The 26,864-nt window shown below is 35.9% G+C and overlaps 1 protein-coding gene across 2 annotated transcripts in view; it reads right to left on the bottom strand.

Moving 5' to 3' along the window:
• Positions 1-26,864, bottom strand: part of KIF6 (kinesin family member 6) — a 174,151-nt gene that overhangs the window by 25,547 nt on the left and 121,740 nt on the right. For both annotated transcript variants that reach the window (XM_080585370.1, XM_080585369.1), the window contains exon 16: positions 7,361-7,411. In XM_080585370.1, coding sequence (XP_080441496.1) covers positions 7,361-7,411 — 51 coding nt within the window. The remainder of the gene's footprint in view (positions 1-7,360; positions 7,412-26,864) is intronic.

The following is a 26,864-nucleotide window of genomic DNA, read 5'->3' as shown; positions in this document are numbered from 1 at the left end:
GACAATCCTGACATTCAGAAACAATTATAGTTCATCCAAAAGATTTTTATCTGGAGAAGTATATGCAATCTCTGCATGTTTGTGGGATATTATCATCATCAGTAACTACTTGTTGCAAGTCATTATTTTCTTTTGATCTTAAAAATTTGAAAAATTTTGGGTAAAGAAATAGTGAATTTATTTCTTCTGGCCATTACAACAAAACAAAAAGTGGAAGAAGTTTTGCATCAGATTTGTAGCTTGATCTGAAACACTGAATACCCCATTAACACTGATATTTGTCATTCACGCCTTTGTCACATGATTTACTTGATCAAGTAAAGTTGCTATTGCCTTTACATTTACCCTTAAAAAATCAAAGCAAATACAGATGTGAAAATAGCTTCATTGGTTGTTTACAGTTCATTAGATTACAAAACTGTTTGTTACATGGACAAAGAGCTCTCAGAGCAAACCTTTACTGGTACCGAACTAGCCTGCTGCCCAACAACCCACAGGACATGGCCTTTAACGTACAAACTCAACTTTATGTAATCAGAAGGAAGAAGTTTGCAGCTCCTTAACTTGTAAGTTACTCACAGTTGTTCTACCAGAGCCAACAGGGAGAGACTACTCCAAGGTGTATTGGAGCAAAACTAACTTAGGCATAGAATCAGTAGACAGTGCAAAAAAAACCTTTTTTTTTTCACTTGGTCACCTCAAGTCATATCTTAGAATCACCAAAACACTCTGGTTGGGAGGGACTTTGGGAGGCTGTTGCCTCAAAGTTGGGTGAAAACTGAATCAGACTTGGTTGTCTAAACATGTCTTGAAAAGTCTGAGGATGGAAATCCTGCAAACCTCTCTGAGGACCCCTTTTAACGCATATAACTATCCTCATAGCATCTTTTTCCTAATACTTTAATTTTAGTAGACTAATTAGAGAATCAAGAGCTTCATTTCCAGATTCTGTCTCTTTACCTACTAGTCACCTAAAGGAGTCTCTAAATTATAACACAATTCCCTTTGAACTCATTAGTGTTTTGGAAGAAATATTTATTGCAAGAAAACTTAGGGACTGCAAGCTGTCCTAACAACAGCGAAATCTTAAAGTCGGTGTCAATAAAACTCAGAACCGGATTGCTGTGCTACAAGTTCATGACTCTTAATAAAAATATCACTTGATCCAAAGATGTCTTCTATTCTTTTTTGAGATCTGATAAACTGAAGCTGAGTAGGTCATGTGGAATAGAATATGTGTTCCTTAATAGGAACACAAAAACAATCTCAGAATTTTCTCTGACAGTTCAGAACAACATTCTTGCAAAGATTTCCCGTAAAGATGCAGTGCTCTCTTCCTTGAGGACACAATGAAAGAGAAAACTCATGGCTGCCTCTAGAATTTAGCACTGCAGCTAGTAAAACCTGATAAAAAGAGTAACAGAAATACAAAGAAGCAAACAAAACTAGAAAACAACCTAGAAACAGCTAAAGAGAAACCTACTGAAAGAAAGGTCTGGGTGGGCTTGAGGCCTGAAGGGCCAGGTTTAAGAAGAATTTTCTTATTATAATACACTTGTACAGTTTTGAAAATTCATTCCTACATAACACTGGGAAAAACAAAGAAACAAACAAACAAAAAACCATAACACCTGACAACAAACGTCAAGTACTATGGCATGGGATCCACTGCCACTTGTCTAGCTGCTGCTTCAAAACCCTGTTTCTTTTTCTGGATTGTGATCATCTTCACAGAAGAACTTAGTACGTACAAAAATACAAAAGCTCTGCAAGAGCTCCTTGTATTAGGCATAGATGGCACTGAAACTAAGCCCAAAAAAAGAATGTGAGTCTGAGAGAGTAAGTCTGTTATGGTGTGTAACTTCACAGTTATCCGAAGCCAAATTCTATGCTGTTTTCCTGTGGGACACACCTGGAATAATTGCAATGACTTAGCTACACTACAGTAACAAGAAGCTACAAAGAACCTCTAATCTACTTAAAATATCCTGTGTAATGACTTAAATATGTATTCAAAATTCATTGTCCATTAGCATTACAAGTATTTGCCTAAAAACTTATTTAGCAAATATTTCTAAAGACATTTAATATGTTGCAATAATTAAACAAAGCAAATTCAAGAAGATCCTTATCATCAGCAGAGTAAATCTTTCCTTTTTAAGAAAGAAAAGAGGCAATGTTTTCTGAATTTTCAGCCAGCTTTGCTATTTATATCTTTGTCCTAGTAATTGTGAAAAATGATCATTTTCAACAAGCACAATTTTACCAACATTGTCAGAAACAGAAAACCAAAAATAAACCTTAATGCAAAGCATCTCTGATTGTTTTCCTTTGAAATAATAGAAAGACCTAAGAAATCCATCACTAAAAAGAGTGGCTTTGGAACCACTAGAGGACACCCTAGGAATAAAATCAGTGCCCTCCATGCACAGGAGCAGTGAACTTTTACAATAAAAGCACTGCTGTTGGTTGAGATTTCAAGCACAAGTACTTGAAGAACACAACACACTTAAATATTATGCATAACAAAATTGTGAATTTCTAAGAGAAACCTTTCCTGTATTCAGAGACCACTGGAAACTGACTATACTTTCTTTTCCTATTTTTATCCCTAAAAATAGCATATTTTATGGGTTGAAAATACATGAACAGACCCACACGGTTATCTCTTGTCACAAAACAAAACAAAAACCCTTAAAATTCTGGACTTCAGACAAACTGAATATTTCTCCAAAGGTCTTTTTTTTAGCCTATATATAAGATACCATTTTTCAGTGCCAGGAATGATGGCCTTAAAGCAGGCCATCTATTATTTTCCATGGATTGCATTGGACTTGTGTGGGAAAACACAGACTGCCACTTTTCTCAGCTTCTGTCATTTTGTGATTGAAAACACTTGTGCCTCCTCATTTCATGGCATTAGGACAGATCAAGACTCTGCTTCACATGAACAAAGTTAAATGGCTTCTCAGTTACAAGATGTAAAGCAGTGAAAGAAACAGAGCTCATTTTATTTAAATATGGATTTATTTAAATAAGAGATTAACTCTGATGCAAACCAGCAATTTGGAAGTGCTATGTGCTTTCCATTCACACAGATCACAGAAGATGAGTTCAGGACTGTTATTGATTATTAGTCTAGTCAACTTTATATATGTCTGTGGGATGCTTCAATGGTTGCAGGGAGGATTTTCATACAGTTCCTAAGCATCCCCTATACACTCACCAGATATAAACCATGGTGGCACAGCCTTTCTAACGACATGCACTATGCCTCATGTGGGACAAGTGGGAACAGCAGTTCCTGATTCTAACAATCCTGGTTCTGATAATGCTGTTCTTTCACTTCTAATCAAAGAAAGGCAAGGAAGTATTTGAGACTCTAAACCAAATGCTAGTATGCATTTTTCTGGGATTGAAATGTATGTTATTTTTGACTCACCTAGTCATTTTATTTTTCATGAAGAATATATTTTTTTTTTTCCCTCCCTAAGGAAGTTTGTTCAAAAATGGTCTTGGGAATAGGTCTTCCAATAACAGAAGAAATATAAGTTCTTACTTCTAAAAACAAAGTTACAAAACCTGGAAAACATACTTTTTTTTTTAAATAAAATGTTGATAAAACTGGGCCTTGACGCTGAAATCCTTACTAAGGTTGCAGATTCCTTACAAAGACCCATATTTATCATCTTTATCCATGTTAGATATTGCGTTTTTTTTCCCAAATAGCTCTACAGAGAACGATGGAGTTGTGCAGAAAGAGATTAATTTGGTCCCAACAAATTTCTCCAGACACCAAAAAGTGTTGCCCCTTCAGGATATTTTCAGGGGAATCCCAAAAGAACTAATAGATTGCTAACAGTTTCAAAACTTTTATTAAAAAAAAAAAAAAAAAAAAAAGGAGGCTAATGGAGAAAGAGACTGATAGGAAAAACATTTGAAATGGAAAGCTGCAAAACTGCATTTCAATTAAGCTCAGAAAGTAATTGTGATTATTGCTAAAGAGGGGCATGATATGCTGAAGATGATGCATCATTTCACCTTGATTTAGGAAATGTTTCAGGCTGCACATTATGAAATTTCTGTGTATGAAACTCTGTCAAGATCTGTTTGAAGCTGACAGAAAAGCTGTGGGACTTGCAGATTTAGTAAACATTTCTGTTGATATGGGCACATGAGCCAAGTGTATATTCATGGGTCCTTTCTAACTTCCAGAGTTAACACAACAGAGGCCTCCACTTGAGATGCAGTTGAATATACAAATCTTTATTAGTCTCAGTACAGTTGTTTCTGTTATGGAAAGTTACTGTACAAAACATGCCTTTGCCAGCATGCATCCCAATAGGACTGTGTTCCCAGTATGGTATGTCATAGGTTTTCCTGGGTAATCAGATGGTTCCAGTTTAGGATTCAGTCTCCTCCCACTGCTGGTGAATGATGTTACATTAGCCTAATTGTCTATTTGCAATCACATTCAATCAATGTAACACCAGAATAAGATAATGAAGAACCAGGTCCTTATTTTACTGAAATGCTAGTTTAAAGTATCTTCAGATAATGATATAATAAAAAACACACAATTGCATTCTAAACCATTGCAAACCCAGAGGAAGCTTTTATTTCCAACCTTTTCTTCCACCTTTTCCAACCAGAGGCATCCTGGTGACTCACTGTTTTTGCTCTGTCAGTACTTCAGTGCTGTGCACATTATTTCATTCTAAATACTACCTAAAAATGCAGTTAAACATGCAGAAGGAAGTGAAAAGGCAGAGGAAAGAATCATACAAGCCTTTAAAGAAGGAAAATTCAGAAGTGAATGATATTGTGGAGGGAAAAACTTGAGAGAAGACAGAAAAGGGGAGGAATGGAAGAATGAGGGGAAAATTAAGGCAGGAGGAATTAGGAAAAGTGAAAGAGGAGATCAATGAGAAGGTGGAAAGGGAAGTAAAGAACAGCAGAAAGAATATGAAAAGAGAGAAAAAAAAGTATCATAATTTTGGACTCAATCTTGCCAATTCTTACCCCTTCAGACCGTATGTTACTCTGAAAGGTCTTACTGAATAAAAGAAGGTATTTGCATAATGAGGTATTCTTGTCATTAATAAAGATGGAAGTGACACTGAGAGTGAATCCTTGCAATTTTACACAAAGTATTCAATTGTTTCTGGTTGTGTACTGAAAAACATGGAGTACTCTCTTGCCTCCAGTGAAACCTCCCATCTATTTGTGTCCTTTGTTAACTTCCAGCATATGGTGTTATAAAAAAGAGAGCACTAAGAACAATGGATAAGTAGTGGAGTTATCCTTCAATGAGAAATTCACATCTTAAGCATAGCCATCGGGGAAACAGATCTACACTGTTTAAAATCCAACTAAAATAGCTTCTTAAAGCATTTTAACCATAAAATGCTTTAAGTTAAGGAAAAAAAAAAAAGGCAGCTGGAAGATGTTAACTTAGTTTCTAATTGAAACAATGGTGTGTTTTATTTCATGTTGGGATTTCAACAGACTCTTAATTAGCCTTTTTACCAGACAGTTTTCATTTAAAAATATCTTGATGACATTCTGGTCATCAAGAAAGATCTTGGGAGACTTGACACCTGTTACTCCTTGGAAGAATATTCATCCAAATACGCAGGCAGGCAAATAGTACTCTCCCAACTCATAGAATAAATATTAAGTCAAAATATCCAGAGCATTTAAAAGAATGAATAGCGAAGGGGAAACAAAAGTCTGCAAAATACTTTGTGTGGTCCAGACTTAGTGATGATAAACAGATAGGAATGTTCAAAACAAAAGCCAAAAATGCATGTGTTGCCTGCTACGTTATGGAATACTAAGAGAATATTTACAATGTGAATGTATAGCTGATAAAGTCACTACTATGTCATTTCCTAAACACATGAAAAAATTATGCTTACCCGCTTTATGAAAACCAGCTTAGATAGTTATTCAAAACAGCATTTGCAACACAAATGTCTATATATTAAGAAATCAGTATATAAGACATACAAGATGTCATCATGCAGATTGAAACATGCAGAAAGTATATCACTTCTTATTTTTTGGAAACATCGAATAAGGAATTCTAATAAACAGCATTGCTATGATTCATCTTGGTGTAACTTCTCAATGTGACATCATGAATAAATAATATTAAAAACAGTGAATTAAACAAAGAATTCCATGTGATAATAAATTTACCACTTTCAGGCTGAACTTCAGACACTGATCAAAATAATTTGAGTTTGACTTTTGGGCTTTATTGACATGGGTAGCATTAGTTTTCAGTGCTGATTTTTACATAAAATTAAAAAAGAAAAAGCGTATAAAATACTAACATCAACAGAGCTTGACATGTACATGGATAAATTAGAAAGAGAAAGGGGAAACTACTTTATTATTTTGCAGTAATTTGTTTTCCTGACTTTTGTGAGGAAAGCAAGCACCCAAATTTCCTCTCTCTAATTAAGAGACAAATATTATTTCCTGTGTTATGTATACCATTGAAATAAAACCATAAAATGCATTCAGGTCTGAGTTAGCTCCATCTTTTACATGAAGAAGGTCCATGACATCATTTTAGATCCATTTTATGGATCTAATTGAGGTGGGCTTAACTTGTTCTTGCCCCCAGCAGGTGTTTTTTTTTTTTTTTTCTGTTACATTTTAGCTGCAGTTTACTGTTCCAGAAGTGGTCTGATATGGACACTCCTAGGCTGTTTCAGTACAAAGTCAGTGGAGTCCACTTAAAGCACCTTAAACCAAATTTGGATGAGTTTACTCTTATGTGAACAACTTACGTAGACACTTATAGCTTCACAGCTGTGTCAACAGAAGCTGCAAGGAATAACTTTTCAACTTCTATAACTAGATGTAAAAGAAATGACCTGTATATGCCTTCGGTCACTCTTGGAATGAGGAAAATTTAAAAAGATGTTAGATTGATGGCTAACTAGAGGCTCAGTTTTAGGACAAATCAATATCTGTTAGTGGGAATCCAAGAGTCATCACAAAGGATATAAACACACACAAATAAATTTAAAAAATGCAGGGATATTAGACCTCTCTGTTCTTGTTTTGGTCACCCTGGTAAGATTGCTTTTACAGTTAGAAGAAAACAAAACAAAAACACCAAACCAAAGCTTTTTCACCATTTTTTTCTCACCACATATAAAAGAAGATGCCTTTTGAGCCAAATCTCTGGCAAAGTTCACAGACTCCATGTTCTTTAAGGTATTGGCTATTGTTGCAACATTGTGGCATAAACTGTTGTAAAAAGTACAACCTGCCCAACAAAAAGATTAAGCCAAAGGAGATAACTTGTGATCCCTGTTGCTTCCAAGTGTTTCAGTCTTACCTAGAACAGCTCTTTGAATATGCCTCTGGGTTAGCTCTCCTTTCAGATGGTCTGCAAAAGACAAAAATGCAAACAGAATTTTAAAATGTCAAAAATTAATGAAGTCATTGCTTATTTTCCACCATTTGAAATCCCACGTGCAGTTGGCCAGTTTAAGGGGATTTCGTTTGATCCATAGGACAAGTGCTTTTCTGAGCTCTCCTTGCTGCAAGTAAGCAGGTAGGCACAATTTGGCTCTATGTACCCTAAATTTAATTTTGTCCAATATGAAAGACTGAAAATGAAGCTATTTACTGTCAAGCACTTTCACAGGATAATGAGCTCCTGCTGCTCCTGCTACAAAAGAAGTCCAAGTGAGGTTAGAAGACACACAGAATTCCAAGTATTTGTTTAAACAGACTTGTAGACGCTAGCAGTAGAAATGAGATATTAGGTCATCCAGTCCACCTCATTGCCAGTGAAAAATTGGTTCCCTACAATCCATTTTTTTTCATGTTTGTTCAACTCAGTTTTAAATATCACATGTGCTAGAGCTTCTGCAAGTTCCACTGCTCAGTGGAACTCACTGTACAGATATCACTGGTGTTTGATGGAAACTTGACTTAATTTCATTATCTCATTATTCCTAGCTAGGATCTCATGCCCTGTATAATTCACCTTTACCCTTTTATTAATTTCCTCCTTGATCTATGACACTGTTCCAGTTCACCAATTATTTCAAACCATAATTAGATTACCCCATGGGAAGACATTATTCATTGATATTAATGTAAACAATAAAGGAAAAACATAACCCTTAATGTGCAGCTTCAGAGTATATGTGTTCTGGGGGGGAATGGATTATGTCTTTTAAGGTTTGAAATTAAAACAATTGCTAAGCAGAGACTTGTTCACAGTCTTTACTAATCTATACATCTGGATACTAGGAATAGAAAAAAAAGGAAAAAATATCCATGATGGATTCATTTTTTTTTTCCAGTTTGATGACTATGTGCATCATATTAGCATGTATTCTGAACTAAAAACATCTTTACTCATTAGTGAAGACTTATAAAGTAAGCTAATCAGAGCAAATTAAGTCATTAAGTGCTGTCAAATGCTTAAACGGAGAATGGAAAAAAAAAGACTTAAATTCACAGGTCATGAGGATTAGACTGCTTTATAAGTACTAAAGAACTATGAATAATTAACCTTCTCTAAAGAATTAAGAGAATAATTCTTAAGTATTCAGCAGCATTGTGAACAGGTATTGTATGCAATACATTACAATATAACAGCCAAGTTATTTTGTTTTGTATGGTTTTAGAAAACAAACCCCCCCCCCCGAAAACAAACAAACAAACAAAACTACCTACTCATAACCTCACTACCTACTATAAAAGAGATATTGCAGATTCCCATTTTGCTGCACAGTGAGCTTTATTCTTTTCAATTAGTTCTAGTCTTCTCTATTAGTTCTTTAAACTAGTGAATTCTTCTCTATATAAAGTTATCTGTAATATTAAGAAAAGCCTTCAGCTACTGAGAAACAGATTAACTGAAAGAACTAACCTCACATACCCCAGCTAACCAAATAAATCCTGTCTCAGCTCTAACACAACCAAAAAAAAAGGCATTCAGTTAAGTAAGATCCTGATTTCTGTAACAAAACAAACAAAAAAAGAAAACTTGATTAATCATTTTTACAGATGAAGCTTATTTAAATTATCAACACTTATATTATTTGTGCTTTGAAAGCTTTATAAAGCAACAAGACTGAAGTCAATACTCACTGAAAAGTAATTAAACATAATTTTTACTCGCATTGCTTTTTGTTATTCTGGATATTTAGATCCTTGTATTGTACTGTATCAGACATGGTGATGTTACTCACTCTATATTGAACCATGAGTCAGTTATGAAAATTCATAGCAATCTTGTGATTCATCTCAATGGATTGACCTTAACTTAGGTTTCTCAGAATGCCAACTATACATGTAACCTCATGTAAGCCAACTGAAAATGAAGGTGACTTATACATGAAGTTCTCTATCTTGTCAATATGCAATTTCAATAGAGTTATTTCTCTTCCTTTAACCTTGCTAGAAACAGATCTGCAACAATCCAAATGTTTTGCATAAACTTCTGTCAAGCAGCAATGAGGTCAACTGAAAAAAAGCAAGTAAAAGAAGTCAATGAAAGGAAGGCTGAACTACAAACTGATATATAACAGTCTTCAGTCAACACAAATACATGGAAACAGAAGAATATAGGAGCTGTTTCTTTTAAATGATTATAGCCAAGAGGCTTCACTTTCAATTACCAAGAATTTACCGGTACAGAGACAGCTGGGACAGAGAGCACAGAGGCTGCAGAAGCCCTACTTTTATGGCAAACTATTTGTTAGCCAGCCAACAGTGTGAAACTGTCCCAAATGCTCCTCCCTCCTTTCCTTCTAGCCTTCATACACTTCTGCTCCATCCATGACATGGACCATAACATGTAAGACATCTTGTCCTTCTTATATTTGGCGACTTTATGAAAAAAAAAAAGAGAAGTTGGAACCAGACCACCTATAATCATAGGGGAACCAAAGAAAACTTCTTTGGCTAGGAAAATTTCAGTCTTACCATTCTTATAGCAAAACAATTTTCTTTTTTCTTCTATAGAAATAGAAAGGTCACATTTGTCTGAATCACATAGTCCAAACTGCTTATTCAGGGAGCAGAAACTGAACTTCATTTCACAGAAAAATTCCTGAGGAAGAACTATAATCGTATTTCAGGAAAAGCAGCCCAAATAGGAATTTTGGTCAAAAGATATGATGTTATAATGAGGCACCTGACTATAATTCCATACCAAGACTTAGCCAGATATGACTTAATCTTTCAATTTGTTTTAATCCAATTTGAAATTTGACTATTTAGATTTCCTTTGGGGAAAAACAAAACAAAATAAAACAAAAATACCCACACCTCTTGTTTACATAGAAGCTCTTATTTTTAACAAAAAAGTTAACATTTTCTGTCTATGCTTTTGATTAGAATAATCTTGTTCTGTTTGTACTACAAATACTTGTGGAGGAGAATGAATGTTCCTGACCTGCTCTACTTTTCTCTCTCTGAGAACACCATCACCCCAATGCAAGTTTTGAAGTTCATAAGTGACAGAATTAGGGGATGATTCCAGTACTCTTGCCTTCCCATATAAACAAATGGAAGATTTCAATCTTTAGTACTGCCAGTTCTAAAACCTTCATAAACACAAATATTTATCCAAAGAAATATGAAGAATCACATTCTCATTTAAAAACAAACAAACAAAAAAAATCTTCTGATTCCAACAGTGTAAAGTTGTGGACAAGGTAGTGCTCAAATGTGGTCTGCAAAAATTGAATTTAAGACTTGGCGAACATCTCACAACATATGGCTAATTATGTTTCCTGAAGTTTCACCAAACAAGAAGCTAAAAATAGGTCTGCAGCTGATATAAAATATTTTTTTTCCAGTGGAGTCATTCTTCATTTGGAGATAACAGTCCCAATAAAATGTTGAATGCTGCAACTCCACAAGTTTTGGCAAAAAGGTAGTTTGGGGGAATTTAAGAATTCACTCAGCATGCAGCCAGCTGTCATTAAGGCTGTGATAAATCTGTTGGTTTTGGCCTGTGTTTCTGGACACATGTACCATCCTGAGGTATAGAAAAGAGATGAACTGGTAACGCAGAACTTCAGCTTTGTGACAGGAGACAAAAGCAAGGAGGGAAATGGAGAAGACAAAATGGAATAGGGCAGTCTAATTAGGAGTGATGTAAAGCAGAGGAAAGTATCCTATATGCTAACTAAATGTCAGAATCACTAACTTGAATAATATGCTTCTCCTGTAACTTTTTGTCTTTGTATTCCTCCAGACTATTTCCAGGAGCTAGAATTATCTTCCAATTTATTTCAGACAATGAATGCTTTGACAATACTGAATACAATTCAAGCCAATACAAAAATTAGTATGTAGCAATTAAAAAAAAAATTGATTTAAAAATGTACATTTTTTCAGCTTCACTTGAGTCCACCTTACAGGTTTTAAAGCTTCTCTTATGTTTAATCAGACATTTAATATAATACTGTAATTTTTCAAAGACTGCTAACTTAAAGGATAAAATATGGGACAAGCTAAGAGTACACATACTACCCTAACTTCCTCCCTTTGGGAATATTGGTATCTACTATTGTGGGTAGACCTTTTACTTGTTGCATGGTCTCTTCTGACTTAGCTTTTGACAGGCTGGAGCCTTAGTCAATAATCTATCATCTCCTGTTTTATTTCTTAAGCCTTTGATATAATTTTACAACATTTTCCAAGTCTGTGTTTAGCTTAACTTCCTGGAGATCCTGAAATCTTCACACCTTAGTGAGGGTACTGTATCTTTTTCTTTCTTCATCTTTAAATCTTTGTTGTCGTTACACAAAATATCTAGCAGAACATCTTCCTATGCACTCAAGGAGCCTCCCATTCCTGGAGATTATCCACCCACCTAGGACTTTTGGGGCTCCTAATGATGCTCTGAGGCCCTAAGCGTTAGATCTATGTTTAGTCTCTAACAGTCATAACAACTGTTTAATTCAACTGAGGTTATATTTTCAAGGCACAGTGCAGAGATATGTATATCTGAGTCACAGCTGACTAGCTGGCTGAAACACTAACACAACTTTCACCCATGACAAAGCCACGCTGAGAGAGGACTGTTTTGAGAGTTTCTGCATAATGTTCTAGTGTAATTAGACCAGTAGAGAGTGCATTTTTCTTTCACTGTCTAGTGGTTGTCCTGGATAGCTTGCACAGACCCACAAATCTCTAAGTGGTTCAGACGTTAGTAGGACAAAATAAGCCACAACATATAAACAAGTGTTGTACTGTCTCTTGGCCTGCAGAAGTAGGCAGGTTCACTGTTAGTAATGCAAGGTCCCTACATATGCAGTTAGACCTACTCTAGGATCTGGATCAATTGCATTTGATTAATAAAGTTGTATGCACCCACTTGAGGAGGACAAGGAATCTTGCTGAATGAGAACATATTGAAGCTGTATATTCAGCAAATCATCTATGAGGAAGGTTTTAGAGATGGAGAAGCAGGGTACTCACATAACTTCCATAAGCCCTGTAGGGAAATATTTTCAACTGAACTTGAGGCCGGAGTTTTAACAGCTTACAAAGGATTTCTAAAATATCTTATCTCTACTCAGGCATTTGACTTGGAGACACTGAACTCAAATGGAGATACTTGAATGAAGTAATTTCTCAAATGAGGAAACTTCAAATGGAGATAGTTATTGGAAATCTTATCAGATGTATTAGATACTTTTGAAAATCTGGTGCTGAAATTTTATAAGAACACAACATATGATAGTAAGTATCTGTCAAGAAAAGTCATGGAAGAACAACAAAAACATCTATTTTATCTTATCATCCCACAACAGTAACAGTAGGCAAGCTGTTCAGCCTTTTTCTGAGCCAGAGAAATATTTGGGGCAAATTCTGACTCTTCTTTATATCACTTGTCCTGCTCCAATGGAAAAAAAAAAAAAAGGGCCAAATAGTTCTTTGAGGACAACTTGGGAAGGCAAAATAGTCTGCACTAGCAACCTGACTCAACACTGTTTCTGAGGCAAGTGATCTATTCTGGAATACAAGGTTGGCCAAATCTCCATGTACGCTGACAAGCCGTAACTTTCAGAAAGTCTCTGTGGCATCAGGAAAGAAAAATCACTACTGAAGCACTCAGGGTCTTCTAACAATAGCCAACATATTTTTCAAGGTAAGATGAGGCTCATTAGTATCAAAAATATATTAATGACAGTACTTGAGCAACATATCATAAAGTATAACCCGCGGCAGCAGATTTCTGCCTTTTGTTCACAGAAGAAATATCTGTAGCAGTCTAAGATTTAACTGGCTTTCCTTTCTCCTTCCGCCCCCCTTTTCTCCCCTCCCAAGGTTTGCTATCAAAGGATTCTGACCCCAAAATAGAGGAGGTAGAAGCAAGAACGTGCCTGTGTTCTGGCTATTCCAGCACAGTTTGGCAACTCAGCAGAAGCATATCTTCATTGACAATTTAAGCTGTGACATTATCAAGTTAACTGGAACACGTGAAATACTACTAAACAGTCTTTTGCAGGCTGTGCTAGTCACAAAGGAGTAGAAACAGTAAATGCCAGCAAAGAGATTGGGCAGACCACTAAGAGCAAGGTAAATGATGGTATTTAGTAGAACTCATCAGTCAGAGAACCCCAGAAAGACAACAGGTTCAGAATTGGAAGTACAACTTCCACCAAATCCATGGTTTCAAAACACAGTCTACACTCAGCACATAAACAAACACATTTGGAAATGTACAATTCTCCTAACGTACTCTCATTCTTTGAAATTTATCTATCACAGATTCAAATGCGTACATTTTATTACGGTGTAGACTACTGCACGTTTTGAGATTACTATTTAAAATGTCTGACTGGGATATGGTCCTTTCCTTGCAGTACTCAGCATAGACAGTAACAGTTTATATCAACAGATTTAATACCTTCAAGCATAAAATAATCTACAAACAGAAAGCTTCTTATGAGATAGTCCTCTCTGCCACACGTTGCTGTAGGATAACACTGCACTTGACTTCACTGGTTGTTTCTTGAGCTGCTCAAGACATAGTACTCTAAATTTTGCTCCAACTTCATTTCTAACCTCCAGACTAACTCCCCTGCCTCCCCGTTTCCTTCATGTTCTTGTTAGTTCTGGCCAGATTACATCATAATTATTTTTCTTACTAAAATGGGTGCTTACACTTTCTGATTGATGGGCATTTCTGTAACTGTTCATTGTTTGGTCTGCATTTCCATAATGACCTTTATTCCACATTTTTTTTCTCCTTTTTTTCTGGCAGCCTTTTGTACCTCCTGGTTGGTACACAAAAATGCTTTGATAGGACTACACAGCAAACCTGTACAGAAACTATATTTTTCTCATCATAGCATTTGGGACCTCTCTTTTCCTTTTAGTACAGATTGTCATAGGCTCTGTAGGCCTGGCCTACATCCCAGCCAGACCCAGTACAATTGTTGAGGTGTACTCCAAGTCCCTTTCATCTAAACAGGGGGAATGCTAGAATGTACCACAGACCCATTTACCCAAAGGCATAGGAAGCGATATGGAAAGTGCACATAAATTCATAACAGTATGCATATACAATACTGGGATATCTAGGCTAACCAACAGAAAACAGTAAGTGCTCTGGAATGCAGTTCAGCATCTCCTTGAAACCGGATTTCAGAACTTGGATGCCTTCTGAGTTTAGAAACAAATGCTCAGAACTGTATACTATCATCCCAAAGTTGGCTGTCACTACTCATGTGTTTTCCTTTTTTTTTTTTTTTTTTTTTTTTAAGTTGAATTCAATGCTGCCAAGCATTTTTAGCCAAGCATGGGTGTTTATCAAAAAGTACTCTCCAGGAGACTTCAGCAGCAGAACATGTAATTTCTGGATTCTCTATGGATAGGAGATAGGCACCTGGACAGTCAGCTCAGTCAGTATAGCAGTACTTCTGTATGCACTAGCAAAGGCAGTTTGTTGTATTTCAGGAATAAAAGTGGACTAGAATCTTTTTTAGTTTCTCGATAGCTCTCCTGAATCCAGGTGTCTGAATTTCCTTTAAGCTATACCTTGAATGTCAGAGTTTTTTTTACGTGTTGTCCAAAGTTAAGAAATATTCTGTGCATCTATCTTTTCTTGTATGCTGGAAAGGAGTCAGAAATGATGCACATCTGGAAGCTGTTGCTCTGTTGTTTATCACATCTATTTGTTCAGGAATTAAATATTAATCTGGCCCCAAAAGCATGACTGAAAAGCAATGCCATATGGATAAGAAATCATGATCTGTGAATTAGTGCTGTGGATGCTCATCTATATGACTAACTACAAGTTATCTCTTGATTATTTCTGAGAAATTAATGTGAAGATAAAGAATGATGAAAATAAAGTCAGAGGAACAGCTTTGTATATGGGTCTTTTTTTTTTTTTTTTTTTTTCTTTTTACCAAATGTCTAAATTTAAGAAGCTTGAAAATAAGTAACAGGTCTTAGAGCATGAACAGGCAAATTCAAAGACAAGATATTTTACCCCATGCAAGTTTTCTGATAATTATACCTCAGGCTTAATTAATATTTTGAACAGAGAGTGAACATACCCAGATAGAAGATAGGCACATTTAAAAAAAAAATAAAAAAATATTTATTTATTTATTATTATTATTATAGTACCTTTGTGGCTTTGTGATTTCTGTGCACTAACTCGATGTCCAGTTTCATTCTGTGATATTTTTTCTGGCCAGGGCTTTCCAACAGAAAAAATAAGTTCAGCAGTCCAGGCTTCACTATATACCTTCACATCACTTTTCAATGTTACTATCTTACCCAAGCAATTGCCCTGGAATTGAGCTCACATTGCTGTGAGACTTCTGTTCAGATGAGACACATTAGACTGAAGCTAGGATCAGAGCAGATATGTCAGAAAATTCAAAATAAAATACATATAACACAATTACGGTGCTGGAGCTGCTTAGCTATGCTATCATGTTTTGAGGGCCTGTCAGGTTTTCAAAGTGATGGAGACAAGGTCAGAGTAGAAGTGGGTGTGTGACAGTTTTTTAATGCTTATTTATTGTGATAAATACACCAAGCTCTTGAATGGTTTTTTATTTGATTGGTTTGTTTTTTGGGCAGGAGGTGTGGGGGTGTATTAGAAGCATATTAACACCCTAGTAAAACCTGGAACAGCTTTCTGCAAAAATATTTTATATATTTAGTGTTTTGGATGAGCCTAACCCTGCTTCTTTAATTGCTCAGCAATTTAAAATGCATCCTGATTGTATATAACTTGCAGAATGACATCATCAGCTCTGAACAGAAGTCTTCCTTCAGCTTTAAGAAAAGTGCATGAGAACATTTTCATAATACAACTATTCACTGTTGATTGCACTCCTCCTGCAACATTCACAACCAGCTGTGGCGACATCACTAGTTCTACATGATTTAAGAACTAGGTTGACTGGGAAAAAAGCTATTGTATTTCAGTACATGTAAGTATGTATGCATATACTGCAAATCTGCATCAATGCTGGCCAGATGTGTAAATGAATCACAGGATCCTATGAAACACAATTTTCTATTTCAGTGCTCATGAAGGAGAATCATTCTTCGACAGCGTAACTCTGAATGAGCTAATGGGTCTACCATCTCCAGAGTTTGAGGGACTGATTCCTCATTTCTAAATTCTCAGAATACCCAGTACTAAATAAAGACACTATTAAGGGAAACTTTGTGTACAAAAGAATGTTGGAATATTTTAAAAATTATAATATAGTGATCTAACCTCTTCTCTCTTAAAGAGGAAATTTAAAAAACTGACAGTGTCAGAACTTATTAGCCTAATAAAGTAGCAAAATGGAGCATAGCAATCCAGCAATACTAACTATTTTCAGTCTGTAGACATACTACAACCAGAAAATCTGTTACTGAGAGGTACTTTTCCAAGTATATAGTCACGGCAGTTCATAACTTGATTGAGTCCAATGAGCTCGGTCCATTTGGTTTTAGTTATTCCAGTGAAAACCCTAAGTAAAAAGTGTTTACTTAGGTTCTTCCTGAGCATAATTTTTTCCCCTGAAAATACTTCTCCTTCTAAAGAACAGAACATCATTTGTAATAATTATAAAATGAAAATGTTTCCTACATATGTAGATTCCAACATAGTTCCAAAGAAAACATTAGCATCTTAGGCCTGGAGTGACTGTTACACTAATAAGGTTCCTCTGTTTAAAGAATAGCACATCAGGGGAGCATAATAGAGCTGTTCAAATTAATTCATTCAGTTTGGTATTTTCTGAATAAGTCATTTGACAAATCATGTTTTCTCATTCTAAGGACCCATTCAGCCTATGCACTGTTACCCAGGAGCATTGCCTATTGTTTGAAAGTAAAAAAAACACATATGTAAGCTACACTGAAACAATGGACAATATTTTGCATTGGCATAAACATATGTATTACCCCCTGAAGCCAGAAGACTTGTACCTTCCAAAACAATTTCATTTTTAAAATTTCCTAAGTGCTGCTGCAAGGACTATTTTGCATTACTGAAGATAGTATCCTCTCTCCTCTTTTTACAGGGATAAGCAGAAAAAGGAGCAAGGCTGTCATGAGGCTGCTAGGGCTCCTTAATTCTCTTTTCAGCCTCAGATCCAGCAGATCAGGGGAGACAAATCCTGCACTAACAAAGGACTGACAGACGGATAGCAATAACATCGTTCCTTCTGTCTCCTCTGACACCTACCCACGCATGACCTGGTGCTGGAGCAGTGGCAGCGCAGACAGCTCTGGTACAGCTGCCATCAATCTAGGTGCTCCTGAAGTGAGACAAGAATTAGACCTATGATATTTACATTGCCTACATTAAGTGTAACAAAGATGGATTGTCTCGCCTGTTTACAGAAAGGCAAACTGTTACTTCACAGGCTACGATAATGGACTTTGTATTCTTGTCTGGTTTCCTTCCTTGTTTGCTCATCTTACTATCAGTTTTCTGGGGACTGTCATTCAGCTAAAGGTATTACTTTATTGTTCATTGCTTAATCGTTGGTGTTAAGAATTACACTAATCAAACATAACCTCACTACTCCAACACAGTATGAGTTGCTGCTCCTATGCTACTTTGCAGTGATTTCTCTTGAGATTCTAGGCACAAGCTCTCACATAAATTAAAAATATGATTTGTTGATTACAAACACAGCAGTTCATTGACTACTCTGATTCACTACGAACACTGAAAGAACAACAACAAAAAAAGTATTAACATGAACCTTTAACTAATGAGAAAGAAAAATATACTCCTGTCACCCACCACTTTATATTATGAGCCAACTGGCTGCTCCTAAAACAAGAAAATAGATTATGGAGATTTTCATCACAGCTCTAAGTCTGCCCAAGATGGTAGTAACCAGCTACCATTTTGTAGCCAGGCCTGTGGGAAATTCATGACACCTATTCTACCTGCATGGCACCTTGAGAAAGGAGATCATATCAAAGATGCTGAGAGAGATCACAGGATTTATGTATTGTGCTCTACAGGTTACTGGCTGAACTGAGACATAGAAATCATGCCTGAAGTGAGCTGAACATCAGCAGAAAAAGAACTTTAGTGTAATTGGGGCAAAAGTAAGTTATACTTTATTATGGAAAGAAGGAAATAAATTGAAATGGAAGGATTTGTAATCAAATGGAAAAATAAGAAGTAGCATCCTGTAAAGCAAAGTAAATCACATTTCTAACAAAGAATGAACTGCAGATGGTGACAAGGTGGTTAAGAAATAAAATCTGCAGAAAATCAGCTGTCTTTCTGTATTTTTAATTCCACATTTCCAAAAACCAAAATATAATGTTTAAAAAATAGATTCCAAAATGCAGTCATAATGGCAAGATGATCAGATATTTATTCAGAACAAACACACATAGGAACTATGTTTTTTCAGCTTTATGTTGCAAAACAATTGGGCCAAGAAATTAAGGAGAAAGAATCTGGTGACTGTGTCAGCCATGCCGAATGGCTTCAGCTTTAACAGCTACTGCTATTTTTGGTGGACACATAAACATGCCTGGTTTATTACAAAACTACTTTGAAACTGACCTGGAGATCAGAAACAGGCTGAGGCTTCTAGGCACTGAGCCACATTGAATAACATCCCAGCTGGGAAATTACAGCTGGGGGACTGTTTGTCCCTGTGGCCTGTTTTCTCTTTTGTTTTTCTCACAGATGGCTGCAGGTTTTGCAGAGCTAATGTGCTTCGTTATGTTAGTCAGAAGGGACATCCCTCTGCAGTTTATAGCATAGCTGCGCACCCGAGATTAAGTATGGTAGAAACACTACTTGTGTTGCTTTTTCTGACAGAACTTCTGTGTCCTGAGAGCAAGACTGACTCTCTCTCTGTTAAGCAGCAGAGGACATCTGCAACATGCAGACAGCTTCCCAAGAGAGAAGAAATCCATGGCGACTAAATGTACTGAGGCTTTATTTTTCCGTGTATATCCATCCCATTGCTCGAAGAGAAGTGGTGAAACAGTAAGCAGGCAATCTCCCTTTTCAGAGAGCTTCCATTCTCCACTGATGTGTACTTGTCACATCTACTACTTCTTATGGTGAGCTACTGTTTTGGCTTGTTCTAGATCACTGATTTGGCTGTTTGTCCAGAATTTCTCAGGTACTCGGCAGTCCAGCTGGGGTAGCAGCTGCCAGGCAGCCAGAAATCCTGGACACATAACCATCACACATGCAGCATGACACTGAGCAGACTTTGTAGGAGCCAGCTGGGCACATACAGTCAGTTTGACACCTACAGGTGGTGCTTGATGGGTTGCCCTGTGTTTGCTGCATGAGTGCCCAGTTGCACATGCCCAACATATTCTGAGCATTACAGATTTACTGCACTGCTCAGATTTCTGCCTGAAGAATGTCTGGGGCCTTTAGCTTTTAAGTACCAAGCACTGAGTTCCCTTGGGTCCCAGGGAGCTTCTCCATATCAAGAACGGACTCTAATCAAAGAACAAGGTAAACGGCAAATTCTCTTACTGTTCATGCAAGTTTTTCTCTAGTGACACAGAACTCTGTGTAATGTTTAAAGGCACTACACAATACTTCTGTAAGGTGAAATACTTGCTGGTAAAATAAGGAAAAGTACTGGAAAAACCATGCTATACCTGTTGTATCATTCCTGAATACCAGCTGAGCTAATTCTGAAGAATTAAGATGTTAGGAAAGATTTTATTATTTAAAATACTTCATCCTTCTCTTTTGCTGCAATGCCTCCTGACATATACATTTTTACAAGTTGATTCCTATACCTAATGAGCCACACCTTTTATCAAATACAAAATCACTTCCAGTCCACAGAGACTCCTTCAGAGACTCCTTGTGTTTGGACATTGCACAAGACAAGCCACTGATGGGTGTTGGAAATTTGCTAAATAGATCCATTGTTTAGACCACATACTCTGTAATATAATTTTTTAGCTAGCTTATAATATTTTTTATACTTATCTTCTTTTCACAGGGAAACTATAGCACTCTTTTTTTTTTTTTTCTTTTTAATACCTATGTATGAAACAGCTTCTTTGCTCCTCTTAAAGACCATGGTCACAACCAACATGCCTCTTAGGCATCCTTAAAAAAAGCTCAGACTCCTGAGACTAACTTCTCCTAATTGCTGAGTATCCTCTGCAAATAGCCTCACTACTTAACCATTCTTTTAAATTATTCAGCATAACAGATGCTTGTGATAAACATCATGGAAGTCAAGGACATCAATTAAAAACATACCATAAAATTGGCCTATTCTTCCCACTGATGTTGGATTATTATACCCCTATTGTAGAGCAAGAGGACAGATTTTCTTCATGAGAAACAGAATGAAAGGATAAACAAAAGAAACAAAGACAATTAGAACCAGAAAGAATGGCTACCTATGTATGACTGCTTTTCCTTGACACGTACAGTCTACATTCACACGATTGCACATCTTGCCTCAGCCAACTTGTGCAGCACACATACAATTTTTGTTCCCCTGTCAGTCTCAGAATACCTGAAAATCCCTCAGAAACTTTGGCAGGAAAAATAGGAGGACAAATTCTGACTGCATATATGAGCATGTCTTAAAGAACAACTAACAGACAACTTTTTTTCCTTTGGATGTTTGTACTTCACAATGAATAGTAATAGCAGTTCACAGTAGTAGTCCTCATTGCACCTTTTAAAGAGAGGGCAGTCCCAAAATGACTGGTTGAGTGCACAATGATAGATCGCTCTCAAAACCAGCAGAAGGACAAGCAGCCTCAGTGGTATAAAGCTTGGTGAACTTGTGAGTGTGATTCAAGGAGGCAGCTTTGGAGATCTCAAAGGTGGACTATATTGCAACATATTTCATAATATGAGCAATTTAATTTGACTCTTTATATTACTGTCATATCTAATGCTTGTTGTCCTTTATCAACTGGAACAACAACAATAAAGTCAAACATGGAAGTATTTTCAGAATCTTCTTTTCAATCCTTACACCAGTAGAACTCAAACTGCCCTCAGCTAGAGTTTTTCTTGAATGAAGATTTCAAGATTTCAAGTTCTGTGGACTTTAAAGGTCTCTGCTAAGAACAGCAATTCATACTAAGCTACCTGAAGAATCAAACACTGTGGAATGATATTATTGTGTTATCTATTCGTTAAATCTTAATGGTGAATTCATTTATTTATGAGCTGTTTGCATCTCATTTGAATCAGATTTGCCTGTGGAATGGTGAAATGTAACCTTTTGTTTTGTTTTTTTTTTTTCTATGCAATTTTTCAGACCTGTGTTGAAACCACTCCTGCTATTTTACCTCTGCACTAGTTATTTCCAGTAAAACCCACTGAATATATATATAACTGATGTAAGACTGTGTAAGTACTTGATAAGTTCTGGAATTAAACTAGAACAGTGAATTATACTAATCAGCAGTTCTGAAGTCTCAATGTTCATTTCTATAAAAGAATAAGTATTTCAAATTGTTACACTGAAGAATGGAACGCATTTCAAAGCACAGTAATTTCTCTCTTATTACAGCCTCACTTCATTCATAGCTGATACAATGTCCAGTGACCTAACGTTCTGACTCAGAACATTTACATTAATATGAAATTAACAGATAATGCCACTTATAATATAGACTTAAAGAAAGCAACATGTTGATTTTGATGAAGTTTCTTTTTATACAGCAAATCATGGCAACGTATTCATTTAATTTAGGTTCCATGCAAAGAATGGATTTTTTGTCAACAGAAGAGTTATATCTTAAAAATGCTGTTTTGTTCGTGCATGACTTCTCTCAACTCTTTCAATCCATATAATCATAGACTAAAATATGCATTACATTCCTACAGTCATCCTTGGGATTAGAGTTCTTCAGTAATTGTTCTCCTTTCTCAAAGTAAGTAATTTATTCCAGCAAGTGAAGCAAGTGAAATACTGAAGATATACAACATAGACAACAGAGTGCTCCCTGACCACCTCTACCTGAAAACATCACTTTACCTTATTTCAGTTCTTATCTATGCAAAAAGCGGTTTTCAGTTCATTTCATAAAGCAGTGTAAGGTTAAAGAAAAACCTTACATAAAATATTCTTGCTTTGCAATTAAAAGTAGATCCATTTTGCTTATCTCCATGGGGATGAAGAATGACCATAAGAAAATAACTTTTTAAAAGAGAATTTCTTGCAGGCAGTAAGATGAGACTACCATCATTACTGTCTTTTCATTTGTGCTATGGCATGTAGTAAAATTTCATCAATTATTAAAATGTGCCAAGTATGTGGAAGTAGAGGTGTTAATCAATGAAGCATTTATTTACAGAGGAAGATATCAAAAACTAAAAGTTTTGCAATGGCTAGTAATATAGCTGTGCAACTATATTTCCATTACTCTGTGTTTTGTCATTTTTTTGTATTTTTGTGCTTGTCTTAATTGCTCTTCAGATAAATTATTAATATGCTTACTGCTTGCTGCTATTGCTGCTAAAAACAGTGGATTTTTTTTCAGCTGTTTCATGTGCCATATAGAAAGAAGAGCCTGATTTTTTAACAATATACAGACTGTTAAAAGCATGTGAGGGTATCTGTCCTTGATTTTTCTTTAGAAAAGGTGTATTTACGTGTATATGACAATAAGAAACAGGCTATGGAAGAAGAAAGAGAAAATACTAGATGATCAAAGTAAGGAAATTGTGTCTGTATGAGGAAGAACTCATTTACTAAATGAACACCAAGTTTTAGGTTTATTGCTGTCCATCCCTAATTCAGAATACTGCTGTTTCCCAGAAGTTTTCAGACAGAAAACATTACATATTGCAATACAAAAATGATGAAGCAGGAATAGCAGCTGTAATCAGAGATTATAAATCTTCAAATTAAAACCTTGCCAGCAGTGGGCTCCTTTTATACCATCATTTTAATTCTCAACTCTACAACCTGACTGCTCATTTTAAATTAAAATTAAAATAAATTTTAAATTAAATTTAAATACAGTTTCTTTGTTGTATACACTAAATCTCTGCTATTGTCATGAGTAAGAAATTGCAAGTGAGATTTTTTTCTCTCTTCCATAGTATGTATACATACATACAGTCTTGCATGTAGAGAAAAAGGTGTTTATAAATGAAGGTTTTACATTATTTAGGTTCTAGTTAGGTTTTACATTTACTTTGCATTCACAGAAATAACAGTGCAAGCTATAAGACAGTGAGTTGGGATCAATATTGTCCTTGAGCACTGTTACACCTTGTCCTCACTCTACCTCAGTCCTTACTATTTCAGTGAAGATCTCAATGAACTGTGATGTAAAAGGACAATTTTTTGAATAATTTGCAAGAAAATTAGATGAAGACCCTTCAATAATATCGCTTTGCAATACAAGGACATGCCCTCATTAAAGACTGCCATTGGTTTTGGTATCCTATGATCTTGTGCACTAAAATCCAAGGTTGAAATGAGGCAGAGTAGTGCAACATCTCAGCATTCCTGTGGGTATAGCTGCATCATCAACATCATGTGCACATAATCCACCCACCTACCCTTTCTCATTCCAAGAGTGCCTGTTTCCTCACACAGTTATTACTCCCACATGACTTTGCCCTTTCTCTCTCAGCTTCAATTATAACCTTAGCTGATTTCTGGACAGACTAAAAACAACAGCTGCTTTCCTTTGGGCATTAAATACCATTTAGTACACTTTTTTTCCTTAGGAAAAAACTAACCTTACTAGTGGTATAAATACTCCAAAACAGACATTTACAGGGATGAACTGGAAACGCTTACTAATCTTAAATGCTTCTAATATGTGGCACAATTTTGTGTATGAGAAACATTTGTAGTCACTAAATTCTGAATGAATGCATTGTTTTAACCTACATGGAAAACAGTGTTTTTAATGTCCCCAATTCTTCCTTGCTTTATGATCCATATAGTAGCACTTTTTGTTGTTATTTAATGATTTGCAATTTGTTCAGATGTCGACTTTTTCTCCTTACTGTCAGAACTTTCACATAATGCTTTCAGTAATGGTATAAAAACACCTTGTTGATAACTGTGTCCTAGAAATAAAACTGTTAACCCTGACAAGGGAGATGCTATATTTCCATATCACTTTATTCTCAAGTATTGTCCCATACATGCATTTTTTGGCATTTATTGCATATTGACATCCTGAGCAGTTTGGAAAACCTACTCTCTGAAAACCATCTAATGACATCAGTAATATTAGTTATGTTCCTCACACTTAGCTGAATCACCTCATAAATCTGTGATACCACATTACCAAGAGCTCAAACTGGATTAATGGCAGACTGTTGATGTCTGTGGTAGCCAGCTTCCAAACTGTAACAGCTAGTTGCTTCCAGACTTGTCCACAGACTGGATTCTGGTCAGTGTAAACTCTTTATATAGATTCATAGAGGTCATTGCCCTCCTGCTGGTCAAACTGGCCATCATGACAGCAAAAATCCATTCTACTATGCTGGTCGTCTTGCTGCAGAAGGGTAAATATGCATGCACTGAATCTGACCATGGTGGCAAAAACGAAGTGTTAAAACATTTTCTTTGCTGTCAGTATAAAACATAGACTGTAAGAATTACTACCCTTGCTTTCCAAAGAAGGGAAAGTGACACCATCTCAATTCCTCATCAACAGATCTCAAAAGCAGCACCGCAACAACCTGGAAAAGCTCTTCCAAAGTTTCTCTTGGCTATGACTGGACCAGGCGAAACAAACAACCAGAGCCAAAAGAGATATGACTAGATGTCCCAGCAGTTTAGGAAGGTTTCTTTACAGCAAACCAGCAATACAAAAATGTTTGCAGTGACACAGCATACTTTTTTCATGAGAAAATATCTTTTTTTTTTGCTTTTTATTTTCTTAGCCAGTGAAATACACATTTTAGAGTTTTTAATATTACACTAGAAAGACAAAAGTGTATTTGCATGTCAGTACTGGCCCACTGTCAATTTCTTCTCCTATGTTGGTTATAGAGTCCCCATTAGTTCCCTGACCTCTCAGTTATTTCTTTCCAGTTTTACTTATGTTGATTCAATTTTGATGATTCTGTATTTGCAATTTAAAGTTTACTCCTTGGTTACATTCCATGGTCATATGTAAACAATTCTGAATATTTCACTCAAACTGATCCAGACACATCTACATAGCCCAAATCCAGTCTTAATTTCTCTGCCTTTTGATGGTGCATTTATGCAGTATACTGATTTGGAAAAGAACTGCCCACCATCCTGCTCCTCAGTGCTTGCACCAAAGCACTTTGCTCCTTTATTTGAGCTTATGGAAATGTTGTGTGACAATGTAGTAAACTGATTCACCAAAATGAATGATTAAAATGACCTGGGTTAGAAACATTTTCCCCTTCCTTTTTTTTTTTTTTTTTTTTTAAGTATCACAATAGGAAAACTTTCATCCTACAAGAAAATTTACCTTCTTATTTCTAGGAGGTCATAGTGAAAAGTAAGCATGATGAAAAATATGATACATAAATATTATTTTCCATAAAAATAATTTAAAAATCTCTACATTCTTCTATTAACATAAAAGGAAGCAGAATCCAGGAATATGTGGTATAGAAGCAAAGGCGTGTGGTAACCACGTCTCATGTTACAGTTACTTTGCTCTTAAACTGCAGCTTACATCTAGACTCTGTGTTCCTTAATCCTTTTATGCAAGCTACAACACCAGAAAAGCCTACCATGAAAATCTTATTCCAGATTACTTTTTCCAGCTCTAATGTTCTGATGTGTTTTTGAGATGCTAATGTAATTGAGAAGTGGTTGGAGTATTCTGTGTACTTTTTACTGAAAAACACTAATATTTCCAGTCAGAATGAAAGGATATTTATGACATACAAGTTACAGCCAACTACTGTCACTATCTCAGTATATAATCAGATTTCATGAAATGTGCTCTATAACCTCTGTGGTGCATAGCTTTATACTATTAAGTGTAGCTCAGAAATAACAGAAACTGATATTGATGGGATCTGTTCTTGATTGTGCACAAGGCAGCCAGGAATGCTTTAGGAAACCAAAATAACAATAAAAGTAAACGAAAGATCTAGTTGCAGGCTGCGGATGGCTCTTATTCTTCCTGCCACATTTTCAGTAAAAATTTGGCAGCTTAATAGCCTTACTTAGCATCTTTAATGTTATGCATACTATGATGAACAAGACAAATGAAAGTTTTTTTCAGGCAGCTAAACTATGTTAACCAGTGTAATTGCATTTGGTAAGCTGAGTAAGCCAGAAAGTGTTGTTCTTCATGTAAAGTTTTAATTTTCAGAGAGGTGCTAATAGGCAGACTTATTTACAACTATGATCAAAAGAATGCTGGACAGGAGGAAAGAATAGCAG

This window comes from Anser brachyrhynchus (genome assembly GCF_964034855.1).
Source record: "Anser brachyrhynchus genome assembly, chromosome: 3".
NCBI lineage: Eukaryota > Metazoa > Chordata > Aves > Anseriformes > Anatidae > Anser > Anser brachyrhynchus.
This window is presented reverse-complemented; position numbering and strand designations above follow the sequence as displayed.